The 26,619-nt window shown below is 54.0% G+C and overlaps 9 protein-coding genes across 9 annotated transcripts; 5 read left to right on the top strand and 4 right to left on the bottom strand.

Annotated features, from left to right (window-relative positions):
* Positions 1 to 2,059: 2,059 nt before the first annotated feature.
* LAESUDRAFT_406046 (uncharacterized protein) lies at positions 2,060 to 3,376 on the bottom strand. The gene is made up of 2 exons (XM_040902330.1): positions 3,375 to 3,376; positions 2,060 to 3,316 (listed from the first exon to the last, which is right to left on the bottom strand). Exon 2 carries the CDS (start codon positions 3,106 to 3,108, stop codon positions 2,338 to 2,340), a length of 771 nt encoding a protein of 256 aa, XP_040760366.1. The 5' UTR covers positions 3,109 to 3,316; positions 3,375 to 3,376; the 3' UTR covers positions 2,060 to 2,337.
* Positions 3,377 to 3,907: 531 nt separating this feature from the next.
* On the bottom strand, positions 3,908 to 5,458 carry LAESUDRAFT_661436 (WD-40 repeat-containing protein; the record flags this gene model as incomplete). The annotated part of the gene is made up of 7 exons (XM_040904936.1): positions 3,908 to 4,163; positions 4,220 to 4,344; positions 4,400 to 4,482; positions 4,538 to 4,729; positions 4,781 to 4,883; positions 4,934 to 5,162; positions 5,232 to 5,458. 7 exons carry the CDS (start codon positions 5,456 to 5,458, stop codon positions 3,908 to 3,910), a joined length of 1,215 nt encoding a protein of 404 aa, XP_040760365.1.
* Positions 5,459 to 6,041: 583 nt separating this feature from the next.
* On the bottom strand, positions 6,042 to 6,964 carry LAESUDRAFT_762743 (uncharacterized protein; the record flags this gene model as incomplete). Its single annotated transcript, XM_040913150.1, has 2 exons — positions 6,042 to 6,651; positions 6,708 to 6,964. 2 exons carry the CDS (start codon positions 6,962 to 6,964, stop codon positions 6,042 to 6,044), a joined length of 867 nt encoding a protein of 288 aa, XP_040760364.1.
* A 1,730-nt stretch (positions 6,965 to 8,694) lies between these two features.
* Positions 8,695 to 9,699, top strand: LAESUDRAFT_716819 (uncharacterized protein; the record flags this gene model as incomplete). Its single annotated transcript, XM_040907280.1, has 2 exons — positions 8,695 to 8,942; positions 9,000 to 9,699. The coding sequence occupies 2 exons, from the start codon at positions 8,695 to 8,697 to the stop codon at positions 9,697 to 9,699; spliced, it is 948 nt and encodes a 315-aa protein (XP_040760363.1).
* Positions 9,700 to 10,079: 380 nt separating this feature from the next.
* LAESUDRAFT_744993 (acid protease) lies at positions 10,080 to 12,516 on the top strand (the record flags this gene model as incomplete). The annotated part of the gene is made up of 9 exons (XM_040911346.1): positions 10,080 to 10,098; positions 10,851 to 11,028; positions 11,093 to 11,165; positions 11,240 to 11,474; positions 11,538 to 11,668; positions 11,720 to 11,989; positions 12,028 to 12,123; positions 12,163 to 12,257; positions 12,314 to 12,516. The coding sequence occupies 9 exons, from the start codon at positions 10,080 to 10,082 to the stop codon at positions 12,381 to 12,383; spliced, it is 1,167 nt and encodes a 388-aa protein (XP_040760362.1). The 3' UTR covers positions 12,384 to 12,516.
* A 506-nt stretch (positions 12,517 to 13,022) lies between these two features.
* LAESUDRAFT_730137 (cyclophilin-like protein) lies at positions 13,023 to 14,452 on the bottom strand. The gene is made up of 7 exons (XM_040909780.1): positions 14,398 to 14,452; positions 14,317 to 14,352; positions 14,223 to 14,261; positions 14,003 to 14,164; positions 13,832 to 13,951; positions 13,662 to 13,754; positions 13,023 to 13,333 (listed from the first exon to the last, which is right to left on the bottom strand). The coding sequence occupies exons 1-7, from the start codon at positions 14,398 to 14,400 to the stop codon at positions 13,283 to 13,285; spliced, it is 504 nt and encodes a 167-aa protein (XP_040760361.1). The 5' UTR covers positions 14,401 to 14,452; the 3' UTR covers positions 13,023 to 13,282.
* A 301-nt stretch (positions 14,453 to 14,753) lies between these two features.
* LAESUDRAFT_661524 (G-protein alpha subunit) lies at positions 14,754 to 16,811 on the top strand (the record flags this gene model as incomplete). The annotated part of the gene is made up of 10 exons (XM_040904942.1): positions 14,754 to 14,969; positions 15,033 to 15,537; positions 15,604 to 15,745; positions 15,806 to 15,858; positions 15,927 to 16,077; positions 16,139 to 16,181; positions 16,237 to 16,345; positions 16,408 to 16,462; positions 16,525 to 16,657; positions 16,728 to 16,811. 10 exons carry the CDS (start codon positions 14,754 to 14,756, stop codon positions 16,809 to 16,811), a joined length of 1,491 nt encoding a protein of 496 aa, XP_040760360.1.
* Positions 16,812 to 18,880: 2,069 nt separating this feature from the next.
* Positions 18,881 to 20,576, top strand: LAESUDRAFT_744990 (uncharacterized protein; the record flags this gene model as incomplete). The annotated part of the gene is given in 9 exon segments (XM_040911345.1): positions 18,881 to 18,927; positions 19,146 to 19,281; positions 19,304 to 19,411; positions 19,479 to 19,574; positions 19,799 to 19,844; positions 19,864 to 20,028; positions 20,093 to 20,242; positions 20,281 to 20,303; positions 20,367 to 20,576. The coding sequence occupies 9 exon segments, from the start codon at positions 18,881 to 18,883 to the stop codon at positions 20,508 to 20,510; spliced, it is 915 nt and encodes a 304-aa protein (XP_040760359.1). The 3' UTR covers positions 20,511 to 20,576.
* A 319-nt stretch (positions 20,577 to 20,895) lies between these two features.
* LAESUDRAFT_706017 (uncharacterized protein) lies at positions 20,896 to 22,610 on the top strand (the record flags this gene model as incomplete). Its single annotated transcript, XM_040906606.1, has 4 exons — positions 20,896 to 20,989; positions 21,042 to 22,129; positions 22,208 to 22,489; positions 22,523 to 22,610. Exons 2-4 carry the CDS (start codon positions 21,156 to 21,158, stop codon positions 22,608 to 22,610), a joined length of 1,344 nt encoding a protein of 447 aa, XP_040760358.1. The 5' UTR covers positions 20,896 to 20,989; positions 21,042 to 21,155.
* Positions 22,611 to 26,619: the final 4,009 nt, after the last annotated feature.

Raw genomic sequence — 26,619 nt, 5'->3', positions numbered from 1 at the left:
GTGCCTCTATTGTATCCTGGAATAGACAGGTCCGACCGTATCATCCACGGGTCTGGACCATAACATGTGATGTGGACTATCACCTGATCTCTACGCGTCACGTCTGTGGCTGAGTGGTGTGAGATATTGGTGTAGCACGTGATCTGTGGTGTGAGAAAAGTCACGTGCGGACTTTGTGGTGAAAATCTGTGACAGCCACGTCCAATAACTCACGACACCACTTGGGATTTGGGTACAAACGAGCAAGGTAACGCTACGTTCACTACCTCCCTTTTAACCATGCCACTTCAGGGCAGGCGGCGCAGCTCGCACACCCGGCACTTATCCGGCTGCCATTCCTGCAGCCCCTGTACCCGGCTCCGATGCCCCCGAGGTCCACTGCTATCCCGCAGTGCCTCCCAGGCCCCAAAAGCCAACACGTGAACGGTAAGTGCATGTCTATATCCCTGATTGTTGTGAGGACCAACTATTTGAATTGTAGCCCATTGCCAAACACGTTGGCCATTTTGCTTCCGCCGCGCCGCGGGTGCTGTTGGAGCATTTCTCGTTCGGGCCTTGCTTATCCTCCGGCAACGCTCAGATCTCCCACAGTAGATAATGGCCGTCCTAAACCAGAATCTCCGGTATTCATAACGGTCATTCTACTCAACGAAGATGATCTCCGAAAGTGGCCGGGTCTTCACACTGGCGATGTTGAAGCGTCTAATGCGCAGAATTGCTCCTTCTGGTAACGCAATATCGCGTGCGTCATTCCCACTTGCCATGGAGCTTATGCATCGCTGCTCAGACTATCGTTAAAAATGCAATTTTTCGCCGAGTATGGTCCTCATTCTCCTGAACAGCGATCACCGGAGCGTCCATTTGCGGCAATCCGGTGGATTTCTCGACGGTGATCTGCATTTCCCACCGGCATCGTCGTCGTCTTCTGAGAGGGAAGCATATGGTCGTCTTGAATGCCGGCTTCCTCGATGGTCAAAAAAGCAGCCGGAGCTGTTGACAAGGTTGCTATGTCAGGTTCATTGCATTGAGACCGACGAGGGATGGCAAACCTCCGATTTTGCATAAAAGCCAGTATATATGCTCGTCGAGGACGTCCGTTAAATCTATTCCTGCAGATTTGACTTACCCAGCTGCAAAGAACTAACCTCGACAATGCTCTGCAAGACCCTGTCTGGTTTGTCGAGGATACGTGAGTGACTCAAACCCCATGCTGCATCAACAAACTAACTGATTCATCGATAGCTTTACGCGTAGCGTCTACGCGGCGTTCTCGGTGGACGACAGGGCTGTGGGCTGTGCTTCTCTTACTTAGCTTGGGATCATTACATTGCTTTGATACGAGCCTCGCCGGTCTTCTGATGTGTTGCTAGAAACTCAATAGATATGTTGATGCCCGTCGTCTGCGTGCTCCTCGCTTCAACGGGTTGGAACACAGATTGATGCCTTGAGGTCCGCAGTATGACTCACGAGTCTGCTCGAGCAGTCTGGTCCTCATTGCACACGATTTAGGTCAACGCGATGCATAGACTCGTGGCGAGCTATGGGTACAGACACAGGCTCCGTAAGTCGCGAACGATTTACAAAAGAGACAGATGAGAGAAAATAGATGAGAGACACATGCAGTATAGACCCGGACCAAGAAAGAAAGAGAAGGAAAACCCCAGTGCCCTTTGCAGTAAACACTTGATATTGCGTCGACATTCTCCGCCTAATCAACATACGGAAAGATCCGTACGCTGCCACCTGCGTAAGGTGAGGAGATCGAGTCAGAACATCCGAGCGAAGATCTGAATATAGGAATGTACCTGATTCCTGTGTTCTTATAGCCACGACTCCGAGCTCAAGTTCCGTCACCCGACTTCGGCACGTGGATGCGCTTGACATTATCCTGAGAGATCGAGGTTGCGAATGCTGAGGCCGATGGCGCTGGTTCGGGACTACCGTACGAGTACTTGACAACACCCGAAACCGTCGCCTGCGAGTCGCTCTGGTCGCTGCGAACTCGTTTCTGCTCCGCCTTCACGACGAATGACCACGACTTCTCTCTCTCTCGGACCGCGCCCAGGTCGGCCGTCATGTCCTTCAGCTCTTTCTCAAGTGACTCGTTGTCCTTCGTGAGGCTCACGACCTGCTGGTATAGCGTATCGGTCTTCTGCTCGAACTCGGCCGTTCGCTTGCGGAGGTCCGTGTTCACGGATTCGAGAGCCTGCTGAGACGCGTTCTCCGCGTCGATCTTGCCCTTGAAGAGAACCACATTCCATTGTACATGTGCAGTGGCATTGGGCTCGTGCGAGTGTCCCCGGCGTTCGGAAGCAGCCAGGTCCTCCCGCAGTCGATTCATCCCTTGTCCTTCCCCGCCAGACCCGTCTCTAGCTCGAGGGTCCGTTGATGGAACGCCTGCCCCTCGAAGACGCTCTCCGCCTGTAGGAAGTCAATGCTGTCCTCTGCGGCCTCGAGGGACTGGGCTGCTACGCGCTTGTCGCGCTCGAGCGAGACATTCTTTGCCATCTGCTTTTGGACCTCGTCTGCGAACGCCTGCTTGGTGAGCTCGTCCTGCTTCTTCTCATGCTTGAGGCCATCGTTCTCTGCCTTGTAGCGGCGCCGGTTGTCTTCTTGCCAGGATAGGGCTGCTTGACAGAGAGCGAGACGAGCCTGACAATACTCCAGCGTTCCCGCACGATACTCCTTGTCGCAGTCCAGTTCACCGCAGTCATCTTGTGTCCCGTCCGATTCGCTCTCGAGCAACTCAATTCTGTGCTTGTACGCCCGAAGCTCCGCAACGAGGGCCGCATTGTCGGCCTGTAACCTGCGAACCTGCTCCTCTGATGAAACCTGGGCGAAATAGTTCTCAGCCTCCAGGAAGTCGATGGTCTCCTCCGCGGCTTCCAGTGCTTCAGCCGATGCGAGGTTCGAGCGCTTGCAAGTCGCAATATTGTCCTGATACTTCCGGATCTCAGCGATGAGTGTCTCTTTGATCGCCTCGTGCAAGAACGAAAGATCGTCGAAGTTGCGCTTGAAGCGGGATCGGTCCTTGTAGCACCAGTCGAAGGCCACTTGACAGAGACGGAGGCGGCCCTCGCAGAGCTCGAGGTCCTCCTTCAACTCCATCACTATCGAACACTCCGTCTTGCCGTTGCCGTCGCTGTCAATCCTGCCCTTCCATCCGCGCCGCCTGTGAGATCACTCCGGATATTTTCTATCTCGCATCCGTCCACTGTTGTAATCACGCTGAATATGTTCAATGCAGCAGCCTTCCGATGAAGAGAATGTATGTGTCGGAGAGGCTACAGTGAGAGATTGCATTGAACGACAGAACCTGCCAAAAACGGTCATGACAAGGCGCGATCTCGATCACTGGCTACTCAAATACTCACTGCGGGCTCAGATTTCTCCGCGAGGCTCGTATATTCAGTCGTTTGAGATAAAAACTTCGTGTGCGAGCCACGCTGTTAACGTTGCAATTGACTATCGTGAAACATCTGCAATAGCACACGTAAAATCGTACCCCAAGAATAGTCGTTAGTTAGGCACATAGCGAGATGATCGTGGCATGGAGGACAAAGTAATGAGACATTTGGACAACAGAGATGCTGATTTCGAGTCCCGGATTTCCTACAGCGAGGCTCTCTAGCGATAGGCTTCAGGTGTCTGCACGTCCCGACGACGCTTCAAGAACGATGAGTCGATTTCAGAGTTTGGACGACTATGCTCTTATGAGAACAGTTCAGGATAGCTATAGAGAGGTTGTCTGATTGTCTAGTGATTCGTCGATGCCATAGGACCACCTCTTCAATTTTATGTGAACAGCGTATGAGTCATTCTGGAGCTTACTGCCACTCGCACTGTTAGACACAGAGCTCACCGTCACAAATGACGCAGTACTTACCTATCCCAAGCTGCTCCAAATTCAAGATTTTCCGAAGCTGATAAGGGACCAAAGGGACACCCTCTGATCAAGCCCACCAGCGGCGAGCCACCGGCATCTCTCCAATTTCTCTTGCTCCGTCATCCCGTCCTCGCTATCGTCTTCAACGTTCGTTTCCAAGGCATCTGCTGATGTGACTTGAGAATTTAGTCTTGCGAAGGCGACCGCTTGTACAAGTTGTTTGTGATATTCGAGAGTGCCTAATGGTTTCATAGTTTTGGTGGAATATAGGCGGATTCTGAATGCTTTTGCAGTCAATTCCCTCAAATATTCTGACCAGCGGCATGCACCCACTTGCCGTCCCATCCGCCCACGGCGCATACTTTACCATCATCACGGATAGCAATAGATCCATTGCCTGCGTGCTTTGTTCTGTGAACAACGCAGGCTGTGTGAAGATGAGATGATCCGTCGGCAGCCTTAATGCCAGGGAAAGTCAGATATCGTCATCAACTCGCATTTGGACAGGCCAACCTGCAGATCGTAGCGTCCGATCAAGTGATCTGCAGAGACCGTCAGGGCGAGACTTCCATCTCTTGACACGGCCATTGCCATAACTGGAGGATATATACACGTTGAGTGCGCTATATGCGCGTGAGATCTGCTCTTTACCTGATTCGACATGCAGCTTGACATTCCACAATGAGTCCCATCCAATGCCTTCCACAGACGTCTCCTTGTCAAGTCGAGTGTATCCCCACATCGTCACGCTACCGTTCTCGTATGCACATAGCAACCGCAGCTGCTTACGACCAGAGACGTGGGGATGCTCCACCTCATAAAGGTGCAGTGACATGATGATACCTAGGTTTATTATTGACGACAGTGAGATCAAAGAAATAATGCGTAACACACCTATGGGGTTAAGACCTCGACCTTCCAAAGTCGACGAAGGTAGGCCGATCTTGCCAACTGCAGCATGAAGCCTCTGTCTAGAGGGAAGAACCCATATGTCCGCCTCAAACATACGTTCAGACTGGGAGTTTTCGGCCTCGGTCTTACACGTACCACGGAGGACTCAACCAGGTTCGGTAACGCGATCAGAGCACGCCGCTCGCTGTCCCTTGCTGCTCCAGGAATGGGCCACAAGGAAAACCGACAGTAGTTGAGGGCATTGACATCCATTGAGTAGCACAACTGAGGCGTCTGTAGTCCGGGTGTGGCTGCAGAGTTCCCGAGAGCCGTTGCAAATTCCTGGACGCGCTGCCAGACGTGCAGCTTGTTATCTCGACCATGTCTATTCGATGCATATTAATGAGCAGCCGGACGTAATTTTGCAAAACAGCAAAAGACAGCACGAACGGACGTGATGATATGATCTTCCCACTCCTGAATGCCGAGGATACTGTCCGTATGTGCGTCCCAGACCGCAGATGGCCGCAGAGTACGCGTGTTGGTAATCACGACGCGACCAGATGCATCGCCGGAGTAGAGACGTTCGTTATCATCAGAAAAATAGATGGCACACACTGCGGCTGCGTGTGTGCGCAAGACGTGCGAGGGAGATGGCGGTGGTGGCTTTGTTGAGGACATTAGCGCTTGATGTCAAGTGCAGCAGAACAGTCGGAATAAATAAATTGCAGAGGCTCAATTGTGACGACAGCCGGACTATAAGTACGGTACATAGACGGCAATTATAAGTCTACAATGCTTTTCTGGAGAACATTGACTCTGCGTCAAGTACTATGGCAGTCATGAATGTTCCATACCTCTAGAATACGAGCTACGTCGAAAGGGTGTCAAACAGGCTATAATGCCCATACAATGAGACAGCCTTATATTTAGTAATAATGCAACGTCCGAGAGAAAGCGGGAAGGATGAGAGGAGGCGGGCACGCCGCGTGACAGGACGCTGTAGCATAGGCGTCGTGAATCGTGGACGGACCTCCGGGATCCATTCACGAGAAACGGCCACAGAGAAGTGAGACATCGAGGAAGCATGAAGGGTATTTGGGTTGAGGATTGAAGGCAACGCGGCGATGCTCCCTTGAGATAGAGCAGGAAGACATATGGTCGGGAGATGGAGAGTTGGTACAGACGATGCTGGGGAACACAACAGAGCGCAGAGGCTGATCATCTCACTGAGTGAGAACAGGATGGTCAACAGGTAGAGTCGCTACGAAAAGTTCGACCAGGAGATTACATCTTGCCTAGGCCCAGGAGCATCAAGAGTGACGGTTACCCCGAGACTCGACGTTCGGATGGGCCGCTCAGCTCTGAGTCCCTTCACAGCTTTCATGAACACCCAGCTAGGAACTGCGCCAAGCTCGACATCGCCTGGCTTGAGCATGCTGTCTCTGCCGACGATGCACCAACCATCGTCGTAGCTGTTGATTACTGCGATGCGCTCGCCGAGACTCAAAAACAGCTCATCAGGAAGTGTGGGATGGAACAGCTGGCGGACTTTGCGCTTGTGGCCGTCGTCGAATGCAGAGAGGGAGGAGGCGGTCGAGCCACGACGCGAGGAGTACGAGGAGACCATGGAGAAGAAAGAGCCGGTGGACTGAGGGCGTAGCGCACTGACTGCTGATAAACGATTGCTGTCACCATTTGATGCGGTGAAAGGTGCGAATGGACGCGGTAATCTGCCCTGGGAAGAGTAGTACTGGACAATCTCCTCTTCCGTCGCGTTCTTGCGGAGAGCCACCCGTGGCGGCATCGTGACACTGTTGGACAAGGGAGATCTGGGCAAAGGGTTGCTCATTCGTGCGTGGGGTAACGATTCGCTAACGCATTCGTGTCATCAGCTGTGACCAGTGCTCAGAGTGGGGAAGATACTCACCTAGAGCTTGTCTGCGAACTGGACTGCGAAGGAAAACCATCCCGAACTAAGCCACGAACATTGATAAAGGCAGACTCGCGAATCTTCTCTCTCTTGGCTGATAACCTCTTCCGGTAGAGGTAGATGCCAAAGAAGATGGCGCCAAACGCCGCGATGGCTGCGGCGACGGAGACACCAATGATTTGAGCCGTGTTTCCTGTCAACGACGTCGAACTGCCATCGCTGCGACGGGCGAGCATGCCATCAGCGGGGGCCATCTCCAACACGCGTTCGCGTCACTGTGAATCTGGAAGTGCGACTTCTAGTCAAGTACGAATGGTCGAACAGGCGCAGCCGGTACAGGGAAAAGGATTGTGAGTAGTAACGAACGACTGGGATAACTTAGATAGCAGAACCGGGCGGCCGACTCCTTTTCAGCCCGTAGTTGCGTCCAGTGGACGGCAAGTAGGGGAACACGATGTACAGAGCGAAGGAAGGGGACGAAGGGAGCATTGCTACGGAGACGGACTTGATTATGATCTTTTCGGCTGCATCAACCCGGGTATTGTAAGACACAAATAGGGTAACCGCCCGCCAGGGCCGCCGCCACCGCGCCACCTCACAATTGGTTTCGGCCATCTTGCTCTTGACAACGTACATCATCGCACGCAAATTCGGCCTGCCCATGGTGTGCTGAACTGTCGCAGAGCTGGATGTGCGGTGGTGATGAGATCAATGCGTGTCTGCGCGCTGCGGATTGGGCAGTCACCCAGCTCTACTCTTGCCTGTCAAAATTGGGCATGCTCGGAGTCCCCGAGCGGGCATATAAAGGTGGGCCTTTCTATGAATGAAGATCCGACGAGAAGACAGCGATTAATGTGCTGTCATCTTGTGTTGACTGTGTCCAGGAGCGTGCCGATTCTACTAGCTCTCAAAATACAAGCAGTCTCATAAGCAGTGGTGTTCCCTTTTGCTGGCCTTGGCCGATGACAAGGGTATTTTGGCGTTGTTTTCTCTCTGTTTTCGCAGAGCTACATCCTCAATGAGGAGGGTGGTAGCATCGGATCGTTCCACTGCTGTCTCAACTATCACCCACATTCAAGCTCGCATCTCTGCTTCTCCGGCAACCACTAGAAGACAGAACATATCAATAATGGTGACAAATGACCAGCTCCGTGATGGTTTCGGTCCTCTGCAAGCCCCAGTGCACTCGTTTTGCAGGATGCGAATTAGAGGAACACATGAGGATAGTCAGGATGCGTCTGATACTTTCAGTGTCGCTTTACGTCCGCACGGCGCTTCTCCTGTCGGTTTCAATTGCTATCAGTCCGAGTTGCGGAACCAGGAAGGAGCCCGTTGAGTACATGTCTAAATTTGTCCCTTCTCATCTGTGGCTCTTCTGTTGCTGTGTTCGATGGCTCCTCGCTTGAATCATACTAAACGTTGCTACTATAACGCCTTGCTTCACACAGCCTCTCCTTCTCCGGCTTACATGTTATCTACCGCTCGCCTCTCGGTCATCCGTATCGGATCCGCTGGCGTTTCGAATGACGCCTCGTACGGCGGCTTGGCAAGCTGAATGGGCGCCAACGAGGGGGGCAGCTCGACTCCGAGGACAAGCTAGGACCTCAATTCATTTCGGATACCGACTCCAGGCCCGTCTCGAGAGTGGACAGGAGCGCGTAAAACGCGGACGGTAAGTTGTCCAGCATTATCTGTCACATCAGCGTCTTCCCCTTGTTCGGGCGTTTCAAGACTCATGTTGACCGGTTCCTCTGTTTAGGTTAAGTGATGTACGTGTAGATGGAGCGCTCCGGACGTATATCGCCCACGACGTGCCTGCATGGCAATGGGACTCCCTCCCCATCGTCCTTTCTACCTGTCTCTACTGACCCTTCGCTCCCGGTGGGCGAATACCGGGTGAAAAACCGGCAGCCCTTTATAACGGCATTCCCGCTCAGATACACGACTCGACGTCTGCTTGTCAACAGCGCACCCGTGTGTCTCTATGGCTCCTAACGCTTACGTCACGATCACGACGCCGTCTACCGAGACCAATGCGCACGTCTATAGCAGGGCAACATCTCCGCTGATCAGCGACCATACTCAACTTGCCGGAGCACTGCTTGCAATTGTTATCGCTGCCGGGGGCGCTCTTTGGCTGAGCATATATTACTTCAGGAAAAGCTGGGCAGCGAAAAAAGAGAGAGATGGTCTTCAGCTGCCTGCACTCCCCGAGATTACGATCAACAGCCAGTAAGTCGCGGAAAGCTGTAATCGTTCACAAGCCCCCCTCATCAGTTCTTGCCCCAGCGATGCAAAGCCTCTTCGTCAAAAGGCTGTTTCACGCGCGCAGCTTACTGCGAGTGTTGTCATGCCAGACAGGGCTATCCTCGTGAAGGACGCCCCACGCGTGCAAATGACGGAACAAGCTGGACCGTCAACTCCAGGACCTTCCGACTTCCTTGCTCCGCCGGCGGTGCGCATTTCTCGCCGCGTATCCGTGCCCTCAGGCCCACCCAGCCGCAGCTCTACCACGCGCCGTGTCTCCACCGTATCGTTTTCCGTACCGCCTGGTACGGGCACAGGCAACTCTTCGATGCGCAACAGCACGTACTCCACTGTATCGTTTTCCGTACCGCCTGGTACGGGCACAGTCAACTCTTCGATGCGCAACAGCACGTACTCCACCAACTCTTCCGTATCGTACTTCGATGAATCGCATAAGCGCAAGGTTCGCCAGGTGTTCGCGGCGGAATTGCCGGATGAGCTCCAGCTCAGCCTTGGCGAGCAGTTGGTGGTTGTGCAGACATTCAACGATGGCTGGTGCGTTGTTGGGAGGGAAAGCAGGACGCGTTCGGGAGACATCGAGTTGGGAGTAGTGCCTGGGTGTGTGTTTGCGAGGTTTATCGAGGGCGTCAGGGTGACGCGGCCGCCGCGAAGCTCGAGCTTTGGAGTGTCGGTAACGTTGGACTGCCCTGGTGGCCCATCGTTTGAATGGTCAAACAAATGACTGATATATGCCTCACGGGTCGCTATGTTTCCACGCTCATATCTCGGGACGGTTGGATCTTGCACATTACCTTGTAATATCCTGTCTTACGTTGCTCTCATGTTGCTGATGGCTTTGATAATGTAGATTAGTCTGAGACTGTTGTCTTCTTTCATATCTCAGTGAACCCCTTGTCTGCTTTGAAGAAATAGTTAGTTTACGGTGCCACAAAGCACTCAAGGTACAACGCAAATCAAAGCTCGGTGACAAGTTTTGCACATAGTGCTCATTGCGAAAAAACAATTACAGTGATCATCATGCCATCGTCGCCACGCGGCGTTCATGATGAGTGACGGTCGCGATCACGCGCTTCTCGTCACACCGCGTTTTGTGGCGCGTCGATGACAACGGCCGGCTTTTGTTCGGAACTCAGAAGGACCTGGTCGTTCTCTGACCAGTGGTCAGATCATCGACCAAACCTGCCATTTTAGTCCGATTTTGCTTCCGCGCGGATGCTGTCGCCGGTCGGTGAACATCACCTCAAAATTCTGTTGACAGGAGGTATAATACAGGCTTTCTCAACATGTGGGGGAGAGTTATTGCTTTCTCCAGGTTCAATACGATGCTGATTGCGCATCTTAGTGTATGTAATCTGCCACTACGTTAAATCCCCATTGATCCGATGCGACAGAGACAATATGGACGTCGAATGCTGCAATCGCTTGCAATGTGCAGTCGCTACGATAATGCTTTGATATGCGTTACATCGATCATGATCGAGTCCCTACGATTAACGGTGAATTGCATGGCCCATCTGCGAGAAATGCACCATAAAGAGATTGGATTGTGCTCCATGCGGCAATTCCGCCGACTCGTGAAGGCTGATCTGCGTTCCCCGGTGACTATACATGCGGTTCTCCTGAATGCCGATCACCAAGAGCTGAAAAATTCACCGGAGCAGCACGAAGAGACCCCTCGTGGCAGGAGGACAAGCGCGAAACGCAGGGCTCCTCTATGCGTAGCACATACTGTTTATGGTGACTACCGTGCATCCCTTCTTCGACGAAACTCAAGGGGCGTACGGGTCTGGAAGATATGACTTTGTATTAAATCAAGCAGGATAGGCGAGAGTTTGCACCAATAGCAAGCTCCTGCACGTCGAATCGACCCAGCACCACCATCGCCAGCCAAAGCCTCTCTGATCACTGTCACTCTCGCACTCATCGAGTCGGTGGGCCCGATTGCGGACACCGGGATGCGCGTCCCTCTCGAGAAGCGTGGCTCGCTGACCAAGTCCGACGGCTCCGTCGACAAGGACGCCCTCAAGAGAGAGACTGCTAGAGTCCACAAGTGCGTCCGTTCCTTTCCACACATCATGTACGGAATCACTGACGACAATGGGCCGGTCCAACAGCAAGCACCGCCCCAACCTCATGACTATCGACCAGAACATCGGCATCGAGAACTTCTCGAGAACTTCCACGCAGGTGCCCATATCCCTCTCGCCGAGAATATCTCTTCGGATATCGCCAAGCGCCAGTCCGAATCTCTAGCCGACTAGAATTCAGCCATGCGGACCGGCACGATTTCCATCGGCACGCCAGGACAGCAGTTCAACATCGACTTCGACAGGGGCTCGTCCGAGCTGTGGGTGTGGTCCGCGCAGTGCGGCGGGTGTGGATTCGCCGATATGTACGATCCGTCTGCGTCCTTTATGAGTGAGCAGGAGCAGGGCACGTTTGAGATTGGGTACGAGGAGGGATCCGGGGCGTCCGGGCCTATCTATTCTGACTCCGGTTGGTATTTTACATTTTGGCATATACACTGGTGGTACTAACAGAGAGGCCTTTACTATCTAGTAAGCATTGCTGGCGTCTCCGTCAGTGGGCAGGAGCTCTCAGCGGTAGACAATGTCAACGGACAGATCGATGCTAGCCAGCAAGATGGCTTGCTCGGGGTGGGCTGGCCTGCCCTCTCCACCATGCATACGGTCCGTCGCGTTCTCTAACTGTCTTTCACACCTGCTGAATGCTGCATTCAGAACCCATACTTTTGGACCGTTGTCTCGCAGGACGCCGGCCCCGAGGGCGTCTTCGCCTTCTACCTCACCTCCTCGGGATCGGAGCTTTACCTCGGCGGAACCGACTCTTCACTCTACTCTGGCGAGCTCGACTACCGTCCGCTCGTCTCTTCCGGAGGCTTCTGGCAGATCGGCCGCGCGAGCGCTCTGGTAGACGGGCAGACGGTGGTCGATAGTTTCGAGACGATCATCGATTCGGGCACGACGCTCATGTACGGCCCGCTGGATGTGGTGGAGCAGTTTTACGAGGCGGTGCAGGGTGCAATCAGATAGACGATGCTAACTACGCCGTCTCGTGTGACTCCATCCCCACGGTTGCGCTCAGATGGGGCGAGAACGCGTTCCAAATCTCCGCTGATGCGTACGTCGAATCTGTTGTGCTTATGCTTATTGATCGCGTGCAGGTTCAACCTCGGCGAGATCGGCGACGGTATTGCCAGACTGCCCTCGGTGGCGATGACTTTGGCTTTGGTGACAACGTCTGGCTCATCGGCGATACGTGAGTATGGACTAGCAGCGCATGACATCCGGTTACTGATCCGACTGGGTGTACAGGTTCATGCGCAGCGTGTACACCGCATTCTCGGTTGATGACGGTGCCGTGGGTTTTGCCAATCTTGCTTAGATCTGTCACATTGACTCGTCGAGAACTCGTTGAGAATTCCGTGTGTGGTCACTCATCGATTCCTATCACTCTTCTTTCCCTGTTGTTGTCTTGGCAATCTGTTTGAGAAATTCTACATCTTTCGTTGGCCGTGATCTATCGCCCCCAATATCCAATAGAAATGACTCGAACTTCTTCTGTCACTTGTTCTTGATCATGCTTCTGTGTGGGGATGTAAGCCCATGACTCCACCGCAAATATCGTAGACAGATTGTATTTTCAGTCTTAGTGAAATACGATCTTTTCAATAAAGACAGACTTGATGGATTGAACTATTCGTGAGCAATAGGAATGTTACTAGTGTATGACGAAGATCTATGGTTTGCACAAGGAATAATGAGGCTTGTGTTGCTCGACCATCCCTAGACAACGGTAGGGAGAATCGACATATATTGTGCTGGCAGCTCACTCCCTCCCTGTGCCAAGTACGTGCATCTACCAAACACGAGAAGAGGGGGCGCGGGAACCGCGGAGCTAGTAGCAGCGCTTTCAACGGCCCGCCTTCTTTCCATTATTTTATATCGAACATAGCTAGATCCCCAAAGCAGCTCGACAATGGTTGCAAGCTTTAAATTCATGGGGTCGGAACCAGGCCAGCGGGTCCCAACGAGACATCAAAATAGGTAGATTCATCGAACAATTCTTTCTCTGACAAAAGCCGACAAAGCGGTCGCCCAGGGATCCTGCACCCGTGGCCAATTTTGTCAAAGGGCGTCACGGAGGGCTCCGCCATGAGGAGTCGCACACGTGTAACGGCTTTATGGAAGAACGAGAAAATATACTGATACAGGCAGCAGAAGATCATGCAACGGTTACGGCAACACAGCAGGGAAGACGGAGCATGGAAGGTCCGGAGCACACTATCGGCCAACGAGCTTGTCATCGGCGATGGGATTTGCGTGGATTGTGATCTGTGGAAGTGACGAGGGGTGCGTTAGCATCGACTCACGGAAGTTCCGGACACGAGATAAAACGCGATCAGTGCCTCGGCGTTTGCGGAAACAGGCGCAGTTTGTTCGGTTTCCCGAACTTGCTGCGGTGAACCGCTATTGGAGCACAATACACTATACGAAGGTTCTGTTCGCGTACGGGAGCCGAACAGGCGCTTCGTACACAGCATAAGGGTGGTTGCTATCATTTGCCGAAAAGGACACGTCATGCGTTGACAGGAAATGAGAATGTGGTTGTGACGGTGGCCGTGCAAGAAGATTGCAAGGAAAACGGAGTGGAGAAGCTCACATGAGTCAACTTGATCTCCGTGAGTGGCCTGTTCTTTGCGCTGACCGGAGCGCGCTCCATCGCATCAAGGGTGGTATCTGCGCCGTCGATCACCTGCATGAGGGAAGAGCGGAAGCGGAAAGAACGTGTGAGCCAAAATCATAGCCAGCGGCACCGATGAGATGGCAAACCTTGCCGAAGATGGTGTACTTCCCATCGAGGTGCGGTTGCTTAGCGTACGTAATGAAAAATTGAGACTTGTTTGTGTCGGGTCCTGCATTGGCCATGGCGACAATGCCGCGGTTGTTGAACTGTGAAGCGTGAATGAGAGGTTTGAACACGAGTACGTGGCCACCACGCACCTTGAGCGTTGTCCGGAGCTCGTCTGCGAATGGCTGCCCCCAGATGCTCTGTCCGCCCTTCCCTGAGCCAGTCGGATCACCTGTCTGGATCATGAATCCGTTGATGTTGCGGTGCCATATGCAGCCATCGTAGTAGCCGGAGGCGCACAGAGCAAGGAAGTTCTATGCGGTGCAGTGGTCAGGGTTCTGCAGATCAAAGACACGCGGACATCAGACGCACCTCTGCGGTCTTTGGCACAGCCTCGCAGAAGACTTCGATCTGCAATGATGGAAGGGGAGGTTATTCGACGCGGTGCTACGGCGCAGTGGCATACCTTGATGTCGCCGAGGGTGGTATGGAGGGTGACTGACTAGAATGCATCAGAGCGAGGCTGGATGGGAAGGAGGCTGCGTACCATGCTGAGCGTGAACTGAAGTGCTGTGCAGGACTTTGTTCTAAACTCGAGTGCGACAGACAGACTCAAAGGCGAAGGATGACGTGAGCGAACGAAAAAGGCAAGATACAAACACAGCCAAACAATGCACCAAAATCCGCGTTAAATTTTAACGCGACGCCACAATGCTCCGGATCCGGCCGGCGCGGCGGAGGGCACAGCACGGCGGCCGGCGATCGGAGGCCGGCTCGCATCACGTCGCGCATGGGCGCTGCTCAGATGGCCTGCGGGTCCCCTAAAAGGGCTCCCAATCATTCCCTGTCTCCCACTCGTCCTCCTCCTCCTCCCGCTCGTCCCTTCCCTTCCCAGCGACCGCCATGATCCGCACCTCCAGGCCCCCCTCCGTGCACAGCACTGCCACGGACTTGGGCGACCCCCTCAGTGCCATCCTCCGCCCTCCGCCCACCGAAACGGATCGCGATAGGTTGCTTAGGCTCCAGAGAGAGGAGGAGGCCAAAAGGATCAGCGACAGCATCGACGAGGAGATTAGGCTCGACCGCGAGAGGTACAAGAAGAGCAAGGAGGACGTCAAGGTGCGCGTCTCCTCCGCGCCGTTGAAATCACGAGGCGATTCTGACTGATCGCGACGTGTCTAGCTGCTGCTGCTCGGACAGGCAGAGTCGGGCAAGTCGACCCTGCAGAAACAGTTCCAGCTGATCTACAATCCGACGTCGCTGGAAGAAGAGCGACTCTCCTGGCGAGTTGTCATCTACTACAACATCGTCCGACCGGTCCTACGTATCCTTGAAGCACTTGACGTGTATGGAGATGAGGTCGAGTCTGATGACGACTCGGACAAGGGGCGCAGTGCGCAGGTCATAGTACATGCAAGCGCAAGCCAGGCGTCTCTCCCACCACCCTCTCCCTCGCCATCAGTCGAGCAACGCCTTTCTGCCCTTCGTCTCTGCTTGTCGCCTCTTAGCTCCGTCGAGGCCTCTCTCGCCAATCGATTGTCCGACGGCGTCGCCGTCTCTGGGTCAGGCAAAGGCAGTGTTATGGTGCGCTCGGGATGGCAAGCGCGTGCGTTCGGGCTGTCATTCGGCAAGGCGCGCGAACGGACCAGTAGCGCCAAGGGTCGGTTCAGCTTTACGGGCCAACGCAGTGCGATTGAGAACGGAGCAGATACGCCCCGGGAGAACGACAATGCCAGTGTCACGGAGCTTACAGAGGTGGAGAGGGACAAGCTGGTGGAGGACGTGGCAAACCTGCTGAATGCGTGCAAGGACGATATCCGGGAGCTTTGGGGACATGCAGTGGTCAAAAGGCTGCGGGAGAATAGGAAGTTGAGGCTCGAGGAGTGGGCGGAATAGTGAGTTCTTCCTTCCCCGCCCGTTCCGGGAGTTTTTCTTTGATACGTTTTTCCTCACAGCTTCCTGAACAACATCGAGCGTGTCTCGTCTCCAGGATACGTTCCGACTATAGGTACGTAAAGCGTCCGCGAGAATCTCGGGCAATTTGTGCTCATTGATTGCTGGTTCCGTGCGGGGCAGATGACATCCTGCATGCGCGCATCCAGACAATGGGCGTCGCGGAGCATATCTTCGATGTACCTCTACATGGGCGGAACGTCACTTGGCATTTATACGACGTCGGCGGCGCGCGGGGGCAGAGACATACATGGGTGCCGTACTTCGATGATGCGTACGTCACTCGTCCGTGTGAAATCCCATCGCGTGCACATTGCTCAATGGGTCTCTTCTAGGACTGCGATCATCTTCTTGGCGCCCGTCAGCGCGTTTGACCAGGTAAGCTGCACATGCTCATGGGCACATCAGAACAAGAAGCTGATGAGGATGATAGTATTTGAGCGAAGACCCGCGGACGAACCGCGTCGACGACTCATTACAGCTTTTCAAGCAGATCTGTTCAAATCAGCTGTTGAAGAACGCGCATCTGGTGCTTTTCCTCAGTGCGTCTCAATTCTCACCGCTATCTTCGCTTATTTTTGACTGGATATTCTCATATGCATAGACAAGGTCGATGTTTTGGCCACGAAGCTTGCACGAGGTGTTCAGGTGAAGAAATAGTAAGTGGTGAATGTGGGTTCAAGTAGGGAATTGGTCATTGATTCCGGGTTGTGTTCGTTAGCATCACGTCGTACGGAGACCGGCCAAACGAGGTGGACGCGGTCGTAGGCTATTTCAAGGCGCACTTCACGCAGGTGCATACACGAAACAACGAGAATAAACGCGTATTGTATACGCATCTCACGAGCGTCGTTGTATGTGCCTTCTCCCCGCTCACTGTTGGTGTCCAGAAGCAGAGTCTAACGAGTTGTGGTTTACGTGCAGGACACGAAGGCGATGCAGAGCATCATTTCGAACGTGCGCGACTCGATCTTCCGGGACTACCTTAAGAAGGCAGCGCTGGTCTAGTTGTCCTGTCCCTCTGTCTCGCGTCTTTCACCTTCATCACAAATTGGACTTTGTCCTTGTGCCGAATACTCCATCGGCCAACGCATCTTTCCCACCGCATAGTTTTTCCCTCGCATCCTGTTTTGTTATTGTTATCCAAGTATTCGTCATCGCTTGCTTCCCACGTCGCGTCATGCATCACTTCGTTTGTACATACACCGCTCTGTTTTAGTCGCGATTTGTTATCCGTCTTCTGTACTCTATCATTCCGTGACGCTTTTCTTGTTCTGTCCTGTGCGTCTTACTGTGCATATGTGTTGTCCCTGTTTTGCCCTTGCTATTTAGTGTACATGTGTAGATGCAGCCCGGGTGCAGAGTCTACTGTATCTTTACGTATTGTTGTGATGTCGTAATATAGTACAGAGCAATCTTCTCTGTATGAAATTTCTGTCTGATCGATAGTTCGCGAGCGCGTACGATTTACATCAGCATCAGTTTCTCTATTGTTCCGGCCTTGCCGTATCACGCATGCTGGAGCGACCTTGTCAATCTGGAACGGGAAGTACTGTATCTGGTGATGGTAGACGGGTTGGCTGATGCCGTCTCATGCCAGATGCACAATGTTCCTGCCATAGGCAGCCTGGCTGAATTGTCCACCGCGCCATGCAACAGAATGCACCGGATGTTCAGAAACATTGACCGTGCGCGGCACTGGATCCATACCGACTGAGCGCTGATACTTGAGCTTGAGAGCTTGAATGGCCGCACACAGATATGGTGAAATAGAGGTCTAAGGGCATACGCAGCATGACTCTCCTTCATATTCCACATACTGATCATTCTTCAGCTGGTATGGCCGTCTACACTCCTCCACAACACCAGTAAAATGCATGGGGTTGTTCTGGAACAGGGCCTACAAAGGTATAAAGCTTTTGGGATCTCAATGCAGGTCCGTCCTTTACATAGGTTTCAGTGTTCAGTTGCAAAGATTGACAACACAAGAGATATATCCACCTTGCCAAAAATAGTCCTCATTGGCCCACCCTTTGTCAGAAGAACTTGTGATAATTGCTGCACTGTGGTCATCATAGTTGAGATGGGAGGGCAAGAAGATGGAGGGCATGATCAACTACTTACAACTATTTGTAGCTTTCATCATTATATTTGTGTTCTCCTGCTAAAAAGTTGAAGCAGGGTAGCCTTGGCTAGCAACAAAACTGTGCAGAGGCTGATGAGAACAATAAGAAGCTGACCATGAATATATAGACACTTAGCATCATAATCTAAACAACCTGAATATAATGAATCATATACGGTCAGGCTTATTGTCATCAAGGCTCCTCTGCATCATCATCTTTTCATACCATGCCTCTGTATTGAGACTATGCAGGCACTGCATCAGCTCAATTCCTAGATCAAACATCTACCGATGTCCATCTCACCGAGTATTTAGGACCAGAACATATAAAATTTCACCAAATACATAGTTGCCTCCATGGTGCCAAATATATGTTTGGGGAAATTTCATATATTGTGGTTGAAAGTAATCGGCCAAGTGGACGTCGGTAAATGATGACAAAATTGAGCTGAAGCTGTGCCGAGATAGCCATCAGACAGAGACAGATGGCAACAAGCCCGACTAGATTAATTTGATGCTGATGAAAGCAGGAAGAGATTCTTGCAGACTTTAGATCACAAACTCTTGATCGCAGCTCCTCCACGCGCCGCAAGTCTCTTCGATAGACCTCCATTCACTACAATCATTGACGATCAAGTCAGTCTGATCCAGTCTCATCAACAACGCTAGAACGCGGGCACGCATTCAAGCTGCGTCAAAGGTTCCAGATTGCGACTTGGACAGCGATAAGTTCTCCGAATACATTAGCTGTATGATGCGGCGGCGAACGATCATGCTCACCGAGCATTATTCGGCACGACGGTGACGCAAACCGCAACGCATGCCAAGACCGGTCTCAATGTGTGGCCACTCGAGGTTGCGGCCCCATCGCCCATCGGCGGTGACCACATGGTGCATTCTTGCTCTGCCTCGGTAGCCCGCAAGGCTCAAACGGCGCGAGGGAATACCCGTAATGGCGTTCAAGCGTGCATCAACAGGGCGCAGAACCAACTTGACGTTGTTCATCTGCTGCGAGCCACTCGCTCGATCCACTTGGCGCCAACGACAAGTTCGCGCTCGCCTGCTTGATGTGACCCAACATCATGCTACGGTTATCGACTGACCCCTGATTGTGGACTTGAGATTTCTACGCCCTCTGGCGAATAGTGAACACAGAACTCACCTTTTCGACGACTGGGCAGTGTCCACTGCTAACACTTCGATATTCCTCGTCGAAGCCACCGGTGCGCAACCCACGTGTCTGATTTCTGCTCGGGCGCATGTTTGTTCATCTTTCACTGCACAGGCTACATCGGCGGCTTCGTGCTCACGCGTTTCCTGCTGCACCCTAAGCGTGCCAATTTCGACGTCGTCGTGCTTCGCGCTCGAAGGTGAGACGCGCAAGCTCGAGGAGATGTTCGGCTTGCGTACCGTGATAGGCTCGTTGGACGATGCGGGGAGACCGGTGGAGCTGGCGAGTGGGGCGAACGTGGTCATCGCTTGTGTGAGTTGTCGTCCGATCTATGCCAGGCACGGTGTGATGACTTGACTTGGATTGGCCTGGTGGGTAGGCGGACGCGGATAACCTGCCTGCATGGCAGGCAATGTTGAAGGGTATGACGCAAAGGTACCAGGAGATGGGCGAAGTCCTTGTTCTCATCCATACCGTGAGCGACTCCCGCGCTTTCTCCGCTTCGCTCGTCTCATATCGGCCATCGCATATGACAGTCCGGAACTGGCGAGCCCTAGCTTCCCTTCGCCAGCCCGTCTGAGCACCATGCTGACGTATCCTGTAGGTGTCTTCGCCGACACTGTGGCGGGAATGTAGCTAACTTTGACAGTGTATTACGACTCGAATCAGGAGCAGATCGAGTCTCTTTCGCCGAACTAGCCGCACCGGAACGTGGACCTTGCGGCGCTGGATGCTGAAGGGCAGGGTACGTCAGATAATACTAGGATCGGTCTTCGGGTTGGTTGCTTACTGTACGTTGGTCGATGCGGGGTTGATGGAGCGGCACTCGCAGCAGATCCCGCAGCCCATCAATGCAAGCCTTGATTGCGGCCAGACGGGTACCGTCGGCAAGGGCAAGAACTTCTGGCCAAACGTCAACACTGATGAAGGTACGCATTGCATCTCTTCCATGATGGTTATGCGTGCAATATCGATGTTGATCGGGATGCGCAGTGGCGGATCTGTATCTGATCATCCTTGACCATTTCATGGCTGGCAAGCTCATCGGACACGGGCGGGAGGGATTCTACATTGGCGAGAATGGAGAGCACATGTTGTACGATATCAGCAAGGCGACTGGAGAGGCGATGATGGAGCTCGGAAGTCGCACACGAACCAGGTTACGACGTTCTCGAAGAGAGAGCTAGATAAGTATTTTGGCGGGGTGAGCAGCTAGACAAATCTCCAGTGCTCTGAGATACCTGGAAATGCTGATTGGGCTGTGCAGTCTGACTTTCTGGGCTCGAACGTATGCTGTCGGGCGGAGCGATCGCGCTCGATCGAGTGGAAGCCGGTGAAGACGACGCTGGCGAGTATCAAGCAGGAGATGCAGGCGATGATTGAGCACCCTGAAGGGGTCAAATCGACGTAGGAGGTTGATGATAGACAATGGAGATGATCAGCGTTGCATGATACCCAGAGGACATCTGCTAATCACCAATTGATCTTCTTTTGATTGTCTCATCGCCGCGCCGTGGCCGTGGCCTGCAAAATCAATATAGGCTTATACAGGTAGCATGATAGCATCTTTGATCCCTCTTGCGGGTGGTCGTCCATGGTAGGTGCATCTTGTGCTAGCATAAGACCGATATGGCGTTGTGGCGAGACGGCAGTATAGATGCGAAGTATTGAATTCGTTTGAGTACGACAGCGCTTGCTGATTGAGTCGCACCGCAGCCCGGCGCACGACCCAAAACGGGCGACAGGCCGGGCCGTCGTCAAGCAACTGCGCACTGAGACCGGCGGGCTGCGCCGGCGGTGACCCCTCCGCAGGCGACACCGTACGCTCACCTTTCTTCGCTGTCCACCACGACGACCAGCGCACTCGCGCAAGTCCGGGTTCTTTCACAGGTGCGTCGACGCCCTCTTCGCTTCTGTCGCTCCCGCGCTCACCCGCCGTCAGGGCTCCCGACGGCCTTGATCTGAACTCACCGGTCCCTGCGCGTGCAGGGCGTACTTTCCTTCAGACGTCGCTCTTTACAGCTCACCGCAATCCTGTCATTTCGCACACGCACCCATGCACATCTCCAAGCCTGTCCATCGCGCAAGGATGCGCCGCGCCGCGGAATCGGACACCACCAACACCGGTAGTATATCCATCGGCGGCTCGGTCTTGATAAGTAGCGTCGCCACCCTGCAGAGCACCCTCGCTCTCGACACCGCCGATGGTTCTATTCCGACTGTCACGTATCAATTTGCCACAAGCGGAACGCCCACAATCACCTCAACAGTGTCGGTCGCCCGCTCGACCTCGTCCTCCTCGTCTTCGGCTTCCACCAGCCCCACCGTCTCCGCCTCTGCGGTCTCTGACGAGTCTATCCCTGTCGGAGCCGTTATCGGCGCATGCGTCGGTGCGTTCGCCGGGCTCGCGTTCCTCGTGCTCGTGTTCTACCTCTGCGTCAAGCGCTCCATCCGCCGCCGCGCGGCTAAGAATGGCGAGAAATGGAACAAGCTAAGCGAAGGTGCGGACGGCTCCACGCACTCGGCCGGTGAGGACAGCACGCGCGATCCCGACGAGAAGAACCTGCGTGGCATGTTTAAAAAACCGGCGCCGAGCATCCGCACGGCGCGCACCAAGCTGTCCGATGAGGACGTCGGTGGGTTTGGTCTTCCGCCCCTCGAGTTCGACAAGTACCGGCCGGGCCTTGCGCAGGAGCTCGCACTCCACTCGCCCGCACGCCCGTTTGCCGGCCAGGTTGCGCAGCGCGGAGAAAGCGGCTCGTCATGGGACGGCTCGACGGCGCGCGAGGACTCATTCCTGTCGATGCGATCTGTGCGCGTCGACTCCCCGAGCCTGATACGGGCCAAGTCGCAGTCGGCACAGTCATCTTTCTCGCCGATGCATCAGTGGGAGTCGGCAGAGGTGCTCACGATGGACGAGGAGGAGGTGACGGGCCCCGAGGAGGTGCGGGACACGAATCCGTTCACGGACGCGTCAGAGCAGCGGCGCAGCGTCGCAAATCCGTTCTTCAAGGGCCAGGACTTCCGCGCGTCGCGCACGCGGAGCGTGCTTGTCGCCGACGGTAGCGGCAGCGGCAACCACCGCATTAGCCGCGCGCGCAGCGCAAGCGAGGCAGCGTCAGTACTGAGCCGGAGCAACAGCAGCGCGACCGTGATGAATCAGCGGCAGAGCGAGCGCATGTCGAATCCGTTCGCGGACATCCAGGAGGTGCCGGTTTACCGCGTGACGCCGCCCGCTGCAGTGCACCTCCACTCGGAGTCGGTCGCCAGCGGCTCGAGCGGGGGTATGTTCGGTGAGCACGCGCTCAAGCAGCTGATTGCTGCGCTCGACCTGTCGCAGGAGGAAGTGGAGGAACGCCTCCGTGCGGTGTCTATGCATGAGGGGGAGCTGTCGACGCCCGACTTGCGGGCGTCGTTGCTTAGCGTTGAAGAGCCTAACTCAGCAGAGCCAGATTCGGCGATTGTGGGGGAGTTCCCGATGCCCCCGCAGAAGGTATATACTGCGCCGTAGAATGAGGATGGATAGATTGTATGCGCTCGAAGATGATATCGCCTCCCCACCTGCTCACTCGATATTGATTGTATGCGCCGCCCTTCCCTGTCTTTCCGCCACCAGATGTCAGCTCGCCTACTGCGGTTTTGCCCTGCCCTGCCCTTCGTCCATGTACATCTCACCACCCGCCGCCCGCCCGCTTGCTCCATGCCTTTGCACTCGCTGTGCCTCACGCTTCACGCGAACCCCGATCCCTCTCTCCCGTCTTTTTCTCTCTTCGCAAGGCGTCTCCGCTAGATCTGGCATCGACCTTTTATTCTCTACGCTTTCGTACTTTCCTGCGGACGCTCAAACTAGTCTAACGTACTCCCGGGGAGGCCCCCTTACACCCAGTTGACAGCCATCTTGCTTACTTTTGCATCACCACTATGCGACTATAACACCCCCCTGCTGTCCACCCGTCCCGTACCCAGTCACTGTCTAGTGTACTAATCCCCGCGCACGCCGTGCCGCTCTTTATTTATTATTTCCTTTAAGCCTCTGAGGAAGGGGCGTGCTATCGACAGTTGTTCCCCCTTGTTCGTTGTCAGGCTTTGCTACATATTGTTTGATGAGCGGTTGGTCTGATGAACGTGTTGCTGAGGCTGTGCATGTGGAGAGTACTGTGAAATGATTATTTTTCTTTGCGTTCTGTGGGCGAGGAGCCCGCGCAAGCGCTTAAAGGTGGTCCGTAGACTCGCGGAGATGAATTTGAAGGTCGCTGGTTGTGTCCGCTTTTGGCAGGCGCTGTAGTTGCTGCCTTTCAACCAGCAAAGACTCCAGCTGGCGGCCTACTCACTACTTCCTCCGACATCGATTTTAATACACCCTCACTGTGGCAAGCAGAGACAGCAAACTCAAGTACAAGGAAGCTCAAGGATGTCCAGCTCAGGATTTCGGCTGATTGGACTTGTAGAGGCTCGCCAGTGCAGGCCGGCATGATCACAATATAGCCAGCCTCCTTGAGAGCTATATTCATTGCAAATTTCCGCACTCCCCTCTTTCCCTAGCACAACATGGAATTCGTAACGTCACAACTCTCTCTCGCTCTCAACCTCTCTCATCTGGCCGGGCTTGACGAGTCTGGCCCCCCGACGGGCTATGGTGGTACCTCTGAGGCTTGTCAAGGTCCTCTTGCCGCCGCCGCCTGTCTGTCATCGTCGCTGGGTAGTGTCCCTGGCAAGTATGGGGCACAAGCGTTCCCGCCTGGCGACACGTTCATCTCGTCCATCGCTACCTGGGCGGCGAGGTCTCCGGCATCGGCGATGGCATTCTCGCTGGTACTGGGGTGCGTCGCGTACAAGGCGGCTCTGCGGCTGGCAAGATGTCGCAAGGGTTGTCGTCTTCGTCTCAAGTGGCCCCTCCGGCAGGTCGTGCTCCCTGTCGGATTCATCCTTCTGTCATCATCACTTCTCTTCTATATGAGTTTCTCATTCAACCATCCTCGCTCGGCTTTCACCTCGGCAGGCATCCTTGTGCTGGATCTCGCACACTATGCGGTCGCTGGGCTATTGAAGTCTCGTGGTTTCTCACGCTTGCTGCTCATCGTCGCTTACTCCGTTCACGCTGTGTGGGTCGTCTCGACAACTATGACGGCTCTAGGCTACTTTGGTGAGCTGACCGGTGCCGAGCTCTCTGGGCTCTCTGGGTTCAAGTTCACGTTCTCGGTTTTCGTGTCGGTGGTCTACGCGCACTACCTTGGTCTGTGGGTCTATCGCGCTGGGTACCGTTTGGCAAGGTCGGACCAGCAAGGGAAGAAACACGTAGTGTCGAAGATAGTCAATGGCGAGTACTTCCTTCTCTCGAGGGCAGTATGAACTTGACGCTCCGTTTTAGGTGGTGTTCAGGAATCGGTGTCAAACGTCCGTCACTGGGGTGCAGATCCTTGTCTTGGTTACGAGGATGAGGTCTGCAATCTTTCGTTCGGTGAAGAGGAGGCCAGCGCAATTACCGCTTCCTTCTTCACCCCGGAGGCTAGCGTTCTCGATGACGTCGGAACGCCCTTGTTCCTTGATGCCTTCCCTTCTCCGACGACAGATACCAACAACGACCTCGAGGATAACAAGATTCACCCTCTCGCGGAAGTCGCGCCCGCTGACTCACTCAACGATGGTATCTTGGAGGAACAATTTTGTCTCGGTTCTGAAGACGAAAGTTTCAAGACTGCGTCTGTTGGCGAAGAGACCGTTGAATGGGACGGTCACTTCCTCATCGCTAGTAACAGCGGTTTCGACGGGATAGAGATATCCATCATTGACGCAGTCCTTTCTCCGACATCCTGCGAGGACGATCAAGAACAGGAACCAAGGATCGAAGTTCGAGTTGACGGACGGACTTTCGAGGCATGTTGTCGCTTGTATGCGTATATTTCTTTATTCACTGGCTCTTAGGAACAGCTCTTTTTGGATGAAGACTTCAAGAACGTGAATGATGCTCTCGGGGATGAAGTGGGACATGATCCCGAAGAGGCCTTATGCATTGGAGCCGTTGATCGTGGTGTGTCGCAGGAGCACTCTTGTCTCAGCTCCGAGGACAAGAACTGCAAGTTGTCGGTCATCGAGGGGAAGATCACCGTCGCTCTCGACGGTCATGTCTTCGCTCCAAGTGCTGAAGATCTCTATGACGACGTGGATCTGCTGACCGTGGACGCCGCCATTTCAACAGTACCGTATGAAGACGATGACGGGGAGAACCTAAAGTCCGATTTTATAAATGAAAGGATAGTTGTTGAGGTGCGTATCTGTTCATGTAACGCCGCTCTTTTCTCAGGTGGTCCCAGAAGGATATCGAGGACAACTGGTCGATATATTGCGTACCCAAGAACCTTGAACAGGCTAAGGTCGATATTCTTGTGGAGGGAGCGGAAGATGCTGCAAGCAACATAGCATTTACCGACTCCTCTGACGGTGGTGCCCGGGAGAGCTCTCGTCTCAGCCTCGAAGATGAGAAGGTCAAGATTGAGGAGAAGGCTGTCGCTCTGAACGGTCATTCCTTCACTCCCAGCACCAGCGGTCTCGATGTCACGGAGAGACGAACTGTCGTTGACGTTGCCACTTCGCCGATGCCTTGCGAGAAGGACCAATACAACGATCAAGGAACCAACGCTCCCAATGCCGGAATAATGCTCGAGGTAAGGTTTTGTCTGTTATGGTGCTTCCCATTGCTCGCTTATTCTTCACAGCTTCTGAAGGACCTTCAGGCAAAGATCGCCCATTTGGAGGCAGAGAATGCCAAGCTCAAGGACGATGCAAGTCGCGCGCGATCCAGCACCGCAACCTCAAGCAATGTCGTGGAAGTTGATGCTCTTCCAGAAACTCAAGTGCGGCCAGTCGAGGAAACGCAAGAAAGTCCTATCGTACCGAGTCAAGTCGAAGAGGTCTCGCCGCCAGTTTCTGAAGACGACCTCAAGCTGAGCGATATCAGTCGCGTTCAAGAGGACCCTGCCGTGCCCAGTCAAGTTGAACCTTTCGCTTCGCCAGCTTCTGAGGTTGGACCCGAGCTGGGCGATATCAGTCGCGTTCAAGAGGACCCTGCCGTGCCCAGTCAAGTTGAACCTTTCGCTTCGCCAGCTTCTGAGGTTGGACCCGAGCTGGGCGATACGAGCCGCAATGAAGAGATCTCCACCGTGCCCAGTCAAGTAGAAGATGCCGCGTTCCCCGCTCCCGAGGACGACCTCAAGCTAGGTGACGCGAGTCGCAATCAAGATCCCGCTCTGTGCAATTTCGTCGATCCAACGTCGTCTTTCCGACTAGCTTCGAAGGATGGCCCCGAGTTAGATGATGCCAATCGCCGTCAAGATTGTTCCTCCATGTCGATTCCCGCGTCAGGACTCGAGTCTTGCTTCCCAAGTCATGAGGAAGAGCTCGAGCACGCTGACGCTAGCCCTACACCGGCCAACAGTTACGCCTTCAGCAATATTATTATACAAGTCAAGTCTTGCCCACCGGCTTTCAAGGACCAACACGAGCCGGCCAACACGAATCCTACA

The sequence above is a fragment of the Laetiporus sulphureus genome, assembly GCF_001632365.1.
Source record: "Laetiporus sulphureus 93-53 unplaced genomic scaffold LAESUscaffold_47, whole genome shotgun sequence".
Classification (NCBI taxonomy): domain Eukaryota; kingdom Fungi; phylum Basidiomycota; class Agaricomycetes; order Polyporales; family Laetiporaceae; genus Laetiporus; species Laetiporus sulphureus.
This window is presented reverse-complemented; position numbering and strand designations above follow the sequence as displayed.